This window comes from Spermophilus citellus (genome assembly GCF_964194105.1).
Source record: "Spermophilus citellus genome assembly, chromosome: 10".
In the NCBI taxonomy this organism is placed as follows: domain Eukaryota; kingdom Metazoa; phylum Chordata; class Mammalia; order Rodentia; family Sciuridae; genus Spermophilus; species Spermophilus citellus.
Genome location: NC_138197.1, coordinates 111243534 through 111257008, shown reverse-complemented (window position 1 = coordinate 111257008; position 13475 = coordinate 111243534). Strand labels below are relative to the sequence as shown.

Here is a 13475-nt window from a genome sequence, read left to right as displayed (position 1 = left end):
CCTGAAAGTCTAGAAAAGGACATTGCTTGGGTTCTGTCTCTCTAGGGGTTACATTTGCTCAACCGGAGTCAATCATTAAGACCTCAAGCAGTAACCCTAAATGAAGAACATTGGAATCATCAGTTTGGATGCACAGATGAAAACTCGCCAGGACTTAAGGCTTGAAGTGACCAGAATCTAGAACTCTTTACCTTCTAGAAAGTGAGGCCCTGTCAACTACTGGTGGCATCTAGAATCCTGAGTCCTGGGGTTCTGTTACTGTCCATGAGGGTGGCAGTGGGGATTTATGAGTCATCTGCAATATTTCAAAAAGCTAAATGGAAAAACACACACGGACTAAGCCAGAACTCTGATGTCTTTGCTTCGGGGGTTGGAATTTTATCAGCTCTGGGTGGTGGCACAGCGAGTTCTCTGGCTGGCAGTTTTGAGATGCCCTGGATAAATAAAGCCCAGGAATGGAAATGGTTACTTAATATACACAGTTTGTTGAATAGACAAAAAAATCTTTCAGATATGGGATCCCCAGGAAGAAGCATAGAAAGAGGTGTTTGAATGGTGGGTGGCACAAGCTGCCACAGAAGACGGTAGTGAAGAGCTGGTTTGCAATGTGGTTAGTTGCATTTATGAATACACCCAATGGGACTGGCTCTGGAGTTTGAAATGTGGCTGTCTCCATGTGGCCATTTTGACAACACGACTTTCCACGTGCAAAGAACAATAGGTCATTTTGAAGAATACCAGAAACTATTGAAGTGCTGGTGCACCTACTGTGACTTCAAAAGGTAGGTGTAGACCTCTGTCTCCCTAAAATGATCGAAAGAAAACAAAATGGAAAATGGGGGTGTGTTGAGTTCATCAGCTATAACCATTAGGCAATTATTTAAGTCTCCTTGATCTTCTCTGTACTTTTCAAAAGGCCATAGGTTGAAAACACCATGTCAGAACCACAGACTTGGAATTTGACCTCTTTTATCATGGGCTTTAGGAACAAGGCAGAGTTTGAATTCTAGCCCCATAAAAGACTAACATAAACATATCCTTGAGCTAATTATTTAACCCCTACAAGTGTTAGATTCTTCATATACAGAATAAGGGAAATTAAAAATCTCGTTCAATTACAAACACACTTCATTAGCACACTTTATTCTATTCTGGGAGTGTACACAACTCTAAGCATCTAGAGAGAGACGGTACAAAGAACAGTGTCTAGCACAGACTCAGTAGGGAGGTAATAAAAATTAGTTTCCTCTCCCCTTCCCTGGGTGAAAGGATTCTGTAAAGATGCAGAAAATGTTTAAAAGGTATTATTTTTATTTTTGTGAGCACAAGCAAGAAAAAACTAAAACAGCCAAATAAATTAAGGGAAGGAGGGTGAGTGCCATATATTTCCTGGTTCATGAATGTGTATGAGACTGTGGCCTGATATTAACCCCATACTCCAAAGCCAGTCCCATTGGGTATATTCATAAATGCATCTAACCGTTCAGTGCCCACACAATAAATGTGTAAATTCAGTTACCTTGCTGATTATGCGCCCATTTGCAAGCATACCCTCCTCTGAAAAACTTGGCACTGGAAATATAGCCAATAATAAAATTGTCTAAATAGGTAATATTTCTTGCTTACTTACTGACAGTTGGTAAGGTTTTTAATTCCAAGCCTGTGAACCACAGCGGGTCCTCTCAGAGCCTGCAGCAGTGTTTAAACTCAATAGTTGAAAGTAAAAGCTATGCCACTAGATAATGACATCAATTAAATAATTTTTATTCAGAAGTCAGAAGCAATAACTCGTATTTCTGCCTACCTCTTTTCCGGCTGTTAGATAGATGTAGATGTTCTTCCTGGGATCCGGAACGAGTTTATAGAAAACAGGTGTCTCTTCTTTAATTTCATAGATAACCTCCGGACAATTTGAAGTCAAATTCTCACCAAGAATAACCTTTTTTTTTTTTTGTAAAAAAAAAAAGAAAAGAAAAATACAATTTCTATTAGGCATTTGGAAGATCAGGGTGTAAAACCTATAGCTTAATTCTCAAACCATAGTCTTCTTACCCAGTATGCATGCTGGGTAAGGTACCACCTTCCTGCATCATCCCCAGTGGTCTTGGTCTTCAGTAAAGCTGGCAGTAACAAGAACAGCATATCTACAACGTCACCCCAAACTAACAAACAAAAAAAGTCACTCTTCAATGTCAGATCAGCATTCTCACATGTGGAAACTTGTCCACAATTTCTGAGCACGTGGACCTATCATAAGCCATGTGTGACAGTTTCATAAAAATCGTGCCAAGAGTAAGCTTGACACTAAAGGCAGCAGCTCCTTAATATACGTTTGCATGGGTAGCTGATTTTCCTACATGATGCTACCCAGCCATGCATTTTAAAGTAACACAGACAACTTAGCAGGTATAGACGAGTAGATGTGTTTACATACAAAATATAAACAAGTGTGAGTCAGCATTCAGTGGCTACAAAGTTGGACACCTGAGCTTCACTCATCTTCAGTCCACAAACATCTAGTGAACACCCATCGTGTAAAAGGCACGTTCCAGGGTGTTTGGAAAATGGCAGCTAATGAAATGGGGCAGGGGGAGTGATCCTGCCTTCAGAACTTACCTTCACATGCGTGTGTGTGTGTGCATGCACGTGTGTGCACGTGTGTGTAAGGGAGTGGCAGCAGACAATTAACAATGAAAGAGTAAACTATAAGCATACAGAAGGTGGGAATGGCCTAGGTTAAATGAAGTGGGGAAAGGAGCTGGAGGATGCGTGCTCAGGGTAGGTCCTATGGAAAAGGTGACATTTCGTGATAAACTTGCAGGAGGTAAAGGAGAGGGTCATTCTGTTGTCTAGATCAAACATGTTTTTAAAAGAGGCCCTGCTAGTGCAAAGGCCCTAAATGGAAGGAGGCCGGGGTGGCTTGAGTGGAGTGAGGTGGAGAGGAGTGAGTGGTGAGTAGTGAGGTCATGGGGTGGATACTATGGAGTCTTGTAGGTCTATGTAAAGATTTTGCCTTTTGCTCTAGGTGGGAGGGAGGAAGCCATAGTAGGGCTTTAATGAGAGGCGCAACATGGTGAGAAGTCAGGGTCTGAAACATGCGTCAGAAGACCAATTGGAAGAGGATTATCATAATCCAGAGAAATATAATGGTAGTTTGGTTTTGGGTTTACATCCTGGTTTTACCCTGTAAGTATCTGTGCTACTTTGAACTAGTAACTTACTTAACATCCCTGGGCCTCAATCTCCTTGTTTCTAATGGGACTAATGATGCCTTCCTTATTATTAGTATTCTAGTCAGCTTTTTCGCCGCTGTGACTAAAAGAACCCAACCAGCAGAACAGTAGAGGAGGAAAAGTTTATTTGGGGGCTCATGGTGAGGCAGCAGGCTCCATTCCTTGGGGCTCAAGGTGAGGCAGAACATCATGGCCGAGTGTGACAGAGGGAAGAAGTTCGTATGATAATCAGAAAGCAGAGAGAGACTCTCTCCAGATACTAAATATATACCCCATAGCCATGTTCCCAGTGAACTACTTTCTCCAGCCACACCTTACCCGCCTCAAACTACCACTCAGTTAATCCTACCAGGGATTAATATAGTGGTTAGGTTAAGGATATAACACAATCATTTCTCCTCCAAAACTTGCACTGTCTCACACATGAGCTTTTTGGGGACACATCTTTTATTATAAAAGACATTTTATAAGAGTCAAATAAGAAGTATGAAAGATGCTTAGTACATCATCAATACTCAATAGACGATAATTTGTTACCAGATTGCAGGCTCCTCTTGGGTAGGGACCATATCTTAATCATCTATCCCTTCACTTGATACATACTGTGAAAAATGAAAGTATCATCATTCTGCCAGACAGAACACATCTGGATATATTATATATATTCACACTTCTACCACTGTGGGTACATGGCTTGGAAAAAAAAATGGCACCTGAGATTGTTTTCAGAGAAAGTTACTTTTAATGACAAAGCTACATCTATAGATCAATGCAATACCTATAGGTAAATATCCTGATGGCAACTAGGTATCTGCTGTATAGTTACAGGCTTCTTATCAGCTGGGCATGTGGAACATCTCCCTGTACTTGTTCCTGAGACTGGATTTGTCCTGTGATCAGTAATTTCATTCGATCATGTGCTTAGGTCAAGCCAGTGCGACTAATCCAATGGACCACTCACCAAATTCAGTAGCAGCTCTTCGAGAGTCAATGTACCAAATATATTAAATATGACTTTTTTTTAATATTTATTTTTTAGTTTTCGGCGGACACAACATCTTTGGTTTTTTGGTTTTTGTTTTTTTTTTTTTTTGTATGTGGTGCTGAGGATCGAACCCGGGCCGCATGCATGCCAGGTGAGCGCGCTACCACTGGAGCCACATCCCCAGCCCCATATTAAATATGACTTTAAAAAATCTCTTCCTTAAACAGATACAGTTATGTCCCAAGGCAAGTAGGAAAGGTCTGTGCTTCATTTTTAAATGACTCTATAGTTGCATGATTTAATACACTAGCCACTAAGTACATATGGCTATCTAAATTAAATTAAAAACTCAACTGCTGAGTCACACTAGCCATATTCCAAGTGCTCACTAGCCACATCTGAATGGAACCATGGGGTGGACAGGCACCCACCAAGGTGTAGGCTTGCCAGGACTTGCCATCTCTGATTCATAAATCTAATACTCTGCTTGCATTCCAACAGCTAATTTGGTTCTGGAAAGTAGTTATTTAGAAGAGGAAAACTAGGAAGTCCTTTTTTTTTTTTTTTTTTTTTTTTTTTTTTTTAATAAAGAAAGGGACGAAGCTGCTTTGCTAAGAAACCTGGACCACCAAATATGGCTCAGACATCAATTTGAATAAAAGAATTTTAGGTACGTTTTTGAGGCAATTGTGAAGATTTGTTTATATGAACTGGATGACAGATAATCCTAAGGAATTACCAATAATTTTGTCAATTATGAGAATGACATTATGATTACAGTTATCTAAGAAAGTGACCATAATTTTTTAGAGATGTGTGATGAAATACAGTGAGATAAAATAAATGACAAGAGTCTGGCATTTGCTTTAAAAATAAGAAAGAAAATTTTAAAAATAATACAAAACAGCACCACTTGTCCATTTTCAGTGGATTAGGAGCACGGAGGGTTTTTTGGGGGGAGGGGGATCATTTAATTTACTCTTGCAGCATGGTTAATATAGATGGGGGTGGTTGATTTTTTTGATACCTTGGAGATGAGGCACCAGCATGCTCTCTAGAACCCTGAATTAGAGCAGGGAAACATTTCTTTCTCACTTTGGTTTTTAAGTTACCCACCGGTTTCCTGAACAAACTATTTGGCAAGACCTGCACCGAAGCCTGTCCTGCTAACTACAGAAGCAGTACACTGTCACACGTGGTATAAGTGGGACCCTTCTGGAAGGCAATCTGGCATTGTGTGTCAAAATTATAAAGCACATTGCCTTGGACCCTGCAGTCCCTCATATATTCGAAATCTCATATGTTCATTGCAGAATCATGTGTTAGAAACAAGACTGAAACTATCTAAATGTCCAGCAACTGGGAATTGGCTAAGTAAACTGTACTATAAACAGTGGACTACCATTCAGCTGTCAAAATAATTAGAAGGTTCTTTATGTAAAATATATTATGTTTAACATATTAGATATGCATATATGTAAATATAAATAGATATATACACACATATATTGTATGTGTGTTTAACATGTTTCATAAAAGAGGGGGAGGGGAAAGAATCTCTTCTCCTTTTTGCTTGTAGACATCACCTCTCCCTGAAAAGGTACCCATGAAACTACCATCACTGGTCACCTTGGAAGTTAGGAGCAAGTAACTTTCACTGTATACTTTCTGTTGCTTTTGACTTTTGAACAATGTCAATGTCTTACCTTAAGAAATAAAAACATAAAATTTCAATTAAAAAAACGTTCGAGGGTGAGTGGGTCAAATTGCTTTTCTTTTTGCTAGATGATGCTAAGAATGATCTCCATCACTCTGGGGACAGGACAAGAGGAAATTTTCATCTTCGTCCCAAGGGTCTAAAAGGTGCTAACAGGAAAGGTGGGGGCCGTGCTGCCAGGGACTGGTCAGGCTTCTGTTAGCATCATCTCCCATGCAGCCGGGCCCAGCCCAGGACACCAATGGAACACTTGGACTTTCTAACTGTAAGATTCACGAGCACATCCACAGAGAGAAGGAAGCCAAGACTGTTGAACAAGGGAGACATTCCTCCGTTAGCCTGGTTTAGCCACGGCCTTGGAAAAAGAATGATCAGTAAAGTGGTACAGGCAGGAACCGTGAGTCACAGGAACCTAAAATGGGCTGAATTTTGCATAAGAGAAAGCTCATCCAATCCACACAGACTCCCCAGGCACGATGTGGATTTTTATTTATTGCTTGCAGCACACGACCTTAATATAGATCTAATCTGAAGTCACTCTGAGCCTCCTCCATATATATTCTTACATCCTCCTTTGTCCTTCAAACATCACCTCCTCTGAGAAGCTTTCCCTGATCGCCTCTCTACTGTGCCCTGTTGTCACTCGCTTGCCATCATGCTGTACCTTCTGAGCATTGATCTCTATCTGAAATGACTTTATCACTAGATAATTAATTGACTTGTTTTCCATCTTTTTCTCCCCCCACCCAGGAGAGTGGGGGCCTTGTCTATTTTTACTCACCTTTGTACCCTCCGCACCCAGGACAGTGCCTGGCATGGAAAAGATGCCCAATAAATATTTAGTCAATGAGAAGCTACTCTATTAGCATTAAAGATTTTATAAGGCTTTTCACATTCTTTCAGCCAAAGCCTGTGTAGAAAACAAATTTTCCCCAATGGAGAATTTCAGTTCATGTCAACATATTGTTTCTGTTGACATCTTCCTGAAGCCTCATGGTAGGCTATTAACTAGCCCTGGGATTTTTGTTGCATACAAAAATCTCCCAAGGATGCTGCTGAAATTAAGTGGAAACTTCCACACCAGGCAGTGGCAGGACAGCTCAGCACCACTCATGGGAAGGTGAGGAAGACAAGCAGGGAGAAAAATTAAACAAAAGACTGCTTCTTTCTTCCTTTAGGATTTCCATGAGATGAGAATGCCTTGGGTGTTTGGAAACCTAAAACATTTTAAGCCAAATTTCTTCTCCTGTGCCTCATTTTGTAAAGCTAATCAGTCGAAGGGCAAACAAACCCATTCTCTCATTTAATTATTTATTTATTTTACCATATAATAAATTTCTAAGAAATGCTGGGAAGGAGCAAGCACACCCACCGCACGCTCACGCACACGCACACTCACACATGTGCACGCACCGGAAAAAGCAAGCTGATTATCTGATAATGTTCAATGTGTCTTAGTTGTTTAGGAATAATAATGATAAAATATAAAGATTAAAGCAAAATCCTCTTTTGTCTCCAATCTACTTATTTCAACCTAAGTAGTAAAGTAAGAGAAGCACTCAGACTGAACCCCAAGGTATAGGTTTGTAGGCTACCTGGGAGAAACTCTTGTTGCACTTTGGAGCGCCCCTGCTCCAAATGGAGTGGGGGTGAAATTGAGATAAGCTTCCTAGGGCATTCTAAACAGCCAGCCATCATCTCCCCTCTTGGCCACCCCCACTTCCAATTCCAGGTCCTGTCCTGGTTCCCTAAGGTCTCTTTTTCCTTATGTTTACATTTTGTGGGAGTATAAACAGAGCTTTCCCTTATAAAATATTCTATTTTGTATTTTCTATTATTTGAAAACTTTAATAACTAGAGTCAAGGTAGACTCTTCAGGTATTTCATAGATTGGCTTTGGGAAGAACTTTCTTGGAACTGGTTAAAATTTTTTTTTTCTATTGGTTCTTTTCAGTCATATGTGACAATAGAGTCCACTTTGATATAATCATACAAGCATGGACTATATCTTCTTCTAATTAGGACTCCAGTCTTGTGGATGTAGGAACTGGTTAAATTTTACTCCATGGTTTGGAAAAATAAAATCCACTTGTGGAAGCTGAGTTTTGAGGACCACACAGGTAGCCAGTCCTGACTGTACGTACCCCTCTGCTAGATATGGTAATATGGTAGGACCTGGCTTCCTGCAGCCTAGACCCTATCTCAATAGCAAGGGCACTGAGGACACAACAGTCTCTTTTCTCTGGGGCCAATCAAAAATCAACTTGAACACAGAAGTCCTAGCTGTCCTCAAAACAAGCCCACTGGGGAGAGCTGAGGTCCTAATGGGAGACCAGAGCCTCCCAAGAGCCACTTGAAGCCCTGAGGGTTAGTACTCAACTGCCAGAAGGCTGTCCCCAAATAAAACTAAAACCACAGAGCCATGGCCCAGCTTCTCAGGAAACCTCAAACACCTGCATCTTGGGATTAGTCCATATACCCCAGAATTAGAAAAAAAAAATGTTTAAAAGCAGTTCTAGAAACTCCACCAAGCTCTACAGATTACATTTTAACTGTTAAAGCTGTTGAGTTGAGGGAATACAAGCTTGAACTGTGGACAGACTGTGTCAGTTCAATTCACCTTGGGCAAACTACCAACCTCCCTAAGTCTTAGTTTTTCCATTTAAAAACTGGGGCTGGTCACAGTACTGACTCGTAAGGGGGAACCAAGTTAACCCATGTAGAGGCTGGTTGCAATGCCTGGCACAGAGTAAAAGCTCAAAAACATTAGGTATTATTATTCCTCACTGGCCGCCTGCTTATCTTTTATGCTTACAAGAAAGGTTAATGGGCATGAATAAAGTTACAAATTTCCGATTTCATGCATATTCCCTTATTACTTATTTTACCACCTGGAAAAGCTCAATGTATTCCATTCTGCCCTTGAGATAAGGACAATATTCTCTGTGCAACAGAATCAGCCCAAAGGAATCCAAACCACACAACAGGCAGTAACCCCAACCTGGAGAAAGATAGCTATGTGTTTCTAGAATGGAGTATCCTGAATTCCCAAAGACTGTGTATTCCCAAAGGCTGAGTCCAGACTGGCCATACGTTTCAGCTGATTTCACCAGAGAAGCTGACAACTGAAAGAATTATTGCATGCAACCATCTTCAGACAGGAAGTAAAATAGGGAAGTGACGAGGGAGCTGGTAGTGGGGGTAGCGATGGACCTCACTGGCCTGGTGACCCTGAGGTTCACCTGCTGATATAGGGGGCAGGGCCCTTTAAGTTCTAAATTCCTTCAATTTCTCTAAAACATTATAAAGGGATTTAGGAATCAAGGCAGGAGAGCAGTGAAGGCATTAGCATACCATGAAGTCTTTAGCTTTTCCATGCATCATCACTAACATCTTACCTTTGCAGGTGGTGCCATCTCCCTTGAAAAAGTGCATCTTTAAAGACACTTCAAAAGTGCTCCAGCATCTCAGCTGAAGTTCAAAATGATGTTTCCACTTAATAGAACATGATACAGCTATTTAAAAATACTGTTTACAAAGGGTTTGCAGTAGCATTTTAATATAAGCTTCTTCCCTCATTAACTGAAGAAAAGAAGGATGCAAAATTGGATAGTCTGACCTCAACTATGTAAAAAAAGAATCCAAAATGCTGACAGCGGTTGCCTCTACATGACGCAATTAAGGATAATTTTTTCTTTGCCTTCCTCTCATCCCCTGCTACTCTGCAACTTTCTACGTGAGCATACAGTACTTTCGTAGGAGGAAAAATTATTTAAATAACGTGAGGTTTAAAATGGCACTGAATTTTTATATTAAAACTCCAAGAGGTTTGCAGAGATTGAAGATTTGGGTTTTTATTGGTGGTGGCTGGTGCTGCTGCTTCCTGCCTCTCCTCCAGCCAGGCATATACCACAGTGCCTGGCGTAAGTCAGACTGCCATTGACTCTTGATCACTCTGAAACTGATGAGTCAGGCTGTGGGTGATCCAAGCCCTCTTTCTTCTCCTCCTCCCACTGTCTGCGCTGGGCTGCGTTTTGTTTTCTACCGCTCATTAGTACCTCCACCCTCTGGCTTGGAAGCCAAGCTTGTGTCTATCAAGGCTCGTCTTTTCTAACAGTTCTGGTGACAAGTCTGGCAAGGGAGAAGCGCACAGCTTCTGAATGAAGGGATTTGGGGATTATCTGTGGCTTTCGAATCATCTGCACAATCCCAGGCCTTTGGGTCTCTGGGTAATTTCAGGGGTTGCATCCAAGAATCTGCACATAGGATACAGGAGGGAGTCTTGGGAATTACCGGGCTGTCCTAGGGATCCTGAAGGGCCAAGCCAGCTCAAATTCATCACTGGCAACCTCCTCCTGAGGGGCAGAAGAGGAGGGAACCGTCCTGAGAGAAACTCTCTTGGGGGGATGTGTTAATTCCCAAGAAGGAACCCCACCAGTGAGGAGGTCCCTCCATCCCTTGGTCTGCCTTCTAGTCTGGCTGGGATTCCTCCCTGTGCCTCTAGGAACCCTGACCCACCAGGAGCATCGGGACCCATGTCCACATGCTTCCTAATTGTCCCCAGACCCTTCAGGGAGATATGGCCAGGGCTTTGGGCAGAGATTGCAAAGTCTGTGTAGCATGGGGGATATCAGTGCAGTCTCTGTTGTCCATACAGCTTCAAATCTCCACTCTGCCTCATGTGACCTGGGCCAATCACCCAATGTCTCTGGGCCTTGATTCCTTCATCTATAAAATGGGAATATCTGACCTACCCCCTAGGGTAGGTCTGGAGCAGACCGAATTGTCAGTAGATGTGGAGTGACCTGACCTATTGGAAGTGCTGTGTAAATGTCAGTCCCAAAAACAACCAAGAGCCAACCTGCCCTTGTTATTTGAACCCTTGAAACAAGGCTACAAATGTGGCCAGGCAGATCCCAGGGCCACTGAGACTTTCTTCGCCAGCTTAACGCTGCAGATCAGTCCCACACCCTGGTGGCACGACACGACTCAAGAGTGGCCAGCAGCACATGGCCAGAGGGGTGAACAGACAGGACAGGAGAAACCAGGCCGACCCACGGGGGAACTATTTATAGCCCCATGTTCCTTCACCTCCACTTCACCATGTAACAGTTTGGCTGGCTCAGCTTGGGGGAAACTGTGTTCTTGTCAAAACACGCGTCAGAAATATCCCAAATCTGAAGACATAATTGGTGAGGAGGCCCAGGAAGGATGGATGGGAACTTCTTCTGCCAGGCTAATGGGCCCCATCTGCCTGACCAGGTGAGTGTGGCTCCAGACATCAGAGACAAAGGCAGGATGACTGAGTGGTGTTCACCTTTCCCCAGGAAACAAAGCCAACCCAACGGCAAAGAGGATCAATGTATATTTTAAAAGAATGTGTATACAAACAAACTCCCTCCCATATGTTACTGGGTCTCCTCCAAAGGAAACAGATTAAATCAAATGCCTACCAGGCACTCGGCACTGTCTCAGGCTGTGGGAATCCATGGCCCTTTCTCAGGAAGCTTAAATGCAAGTTGGGAAGGCAAGATAAACATGAGAGGAAAGGTTGGGTATCAAAGCAAGATATACATAATGAGCCAGAAGAAGAGTGGTACCTATCATGGGTCTTTCAGGAGAGGAGAGAAAACTCACTCCAAGCTTAGACATCATCAAAGAGAAGGAGATGGGGTTTGAGCCCCACCAAAACAGAAATACAGAAATAGAGGAACAGAAAGAAAGCATTCCAGGCTGGGGGTAGTATGATCAAAAGTATGGCAACAGGACTACATGAATCACATTTGGAGAACAGCAAATAAACAGGTTTGGCTAGAGCAGGGGATACATGTGCAAAAGACAGAGTCAGAGACTGCCAAAAAAAAAAAAAAAAAAGAATGGGTTTTTCTAGGTTGTCTAGTATAATCTTATTTTACAGATGAGGAAATGGAGGCTCAGCAGGGTTAAGTGATTCACATAAAGTCACACAGCTAGTTAACAGTGGGAGATGTGCTGGGAAAACAGATCTGCCAGTATTCAATTAAGAATCTGAACTGAGAGTCAGCTGACTGACTGCAGAGAGGCCAAGGAAATATCATCACTCTGGAGTGACCAAGACAGCACAGTTTCCAACCATGAATGCTGTTGGAGGCCGTGGGAGGTGCTCAATAAGGGCTTGCTGATGACATTGATAAGTGATCACTGGATAATTTCAGATAAGTCCTCCAGTATCTCTGATTTGATCCTCTCCTCAAAATCTCGACTTGACCAGGGTGTATCAGTGGGAAAAAAAAAATAGTCCTGTCACATGAAAGTCAAGGGGAGTCTCAAAGGAGTTCAGCTCTCTAACCTCTCTGCAGAGCCTGGTACAAAGGGCAGAAAACAAACCCCCTCTGTGGGTGGCGAGTGGGCTGGAAGGAAGGAACACCTGTTTTTTCTTCTTTCAAGCCCTATAATCTCTCTTCTCTTTGAAGTTGTGAGAAATCAGGTGCTTTGTTCATTTCCAATGTAACGGAGACAGGACTGAAAGGTTAAATGTCTCAGGAAGGTGACTCAGGGATGGGGACTGGGCAGAACCCAGTCACCTCACCCAGCAGCACAGGAGTAAGGAAGAGAAACTGGCTGGTTCTTGTAGTTCAAGGTGGCTGGTGCTTCATTACACGCTGGGGGGGCAGGAAGGAAGGGGTCATGACATGCACATTTCCAAAATTTCCCCCAAGCCATTTCTAGGGTTCTCTAGGGGTTGACCAAACAACCGGTTGATATGGTCTCAAGTTCTAACTCAGGAGCATACATAAGAAATACAAAATGCAAACAACAACCACCCGGCAAAATTGATTGCTATTAAAATCAGACATTCCAAGGAGGCACAGAAAACCAACCTTCAGTAACTGGCCATCTCCAGTCCCCAAGAATAAAATAGTCCTGTTCATTACCACGGTGCCATAAACAGAGGTCAGGTCGGAATGGATCAAGGTGGATGATGCAATTGGCTGAACTCTTTCAGGTTTATCCCCTTCTTTCTGAACACATACACAAACGCACAAAGAGAGAGAGAAAAAAAATTTTCTTTTAATACTAATACTTCTCATTATACAAACAAAATGTCATGCATGACCTCTTAGGAAGGACCCCACTCTGGACTCCAAATACATTTTCCCCAACAAGATCCCCAAGAGCAGCTGTCATCCCCTTTACAGGTGAAATCACCATGCTTGCCCAACCCACAGACAGCGATTTGTTTACTATGTATTAATATGTATTGATTGCCAGCAGCGAGCTAGCCATCCATTTAACACTCGCCCAGCTGATGTATGAAGCCGAGTTCTACTTTATTGCCAAGAGAGCCCACTGCTGAATCAGGAGGGAGACCATCCTACACTTGGCTGTGTGCAGTAGCCTGCCACAATTCATTTTAGCTAGGCATTGGCTTCCGTGATGTTAAACACAAACATTTCCCAAGATGCGACTCAAAGGATCCTATTGGGTGGGATGGCAGAGAGGAGGGATTTTGGATGGACAAGAAAAGTGCTCTGGGAAGCCCAAAGCCAAGGTAAGCAAT

General features: G+C 42.5%; 1 protein-coding gene across 2 annotated transcripts in view; it reads right to left on the bottom strand.

The window, feature by feature from the left end:
- The window catches only part of PLXNC1 (plexin C1), a 145224-nt gene that overhangs the window by 112681 nt on the left and 19068 nt on the right, over positions 1-13475 (bottom strand). For both annotated transcript variants that reach the window (XM_081311525.1, XM_081311524.1), the window contains exons 2-3: positions 12796-12936; positions 1805-1939 (exon numbers count right to left, since the gene is read on the bottom strand). In XM_081311525.1, coding sequence (XP_081167651.1) covers positions 1805-1939; positions 12796-12936 — 276 coding nt within the window. The remainder of the gene's footprint in view (positions 1-1804; positions 1940-12795; positions 12937-13475) is intronic.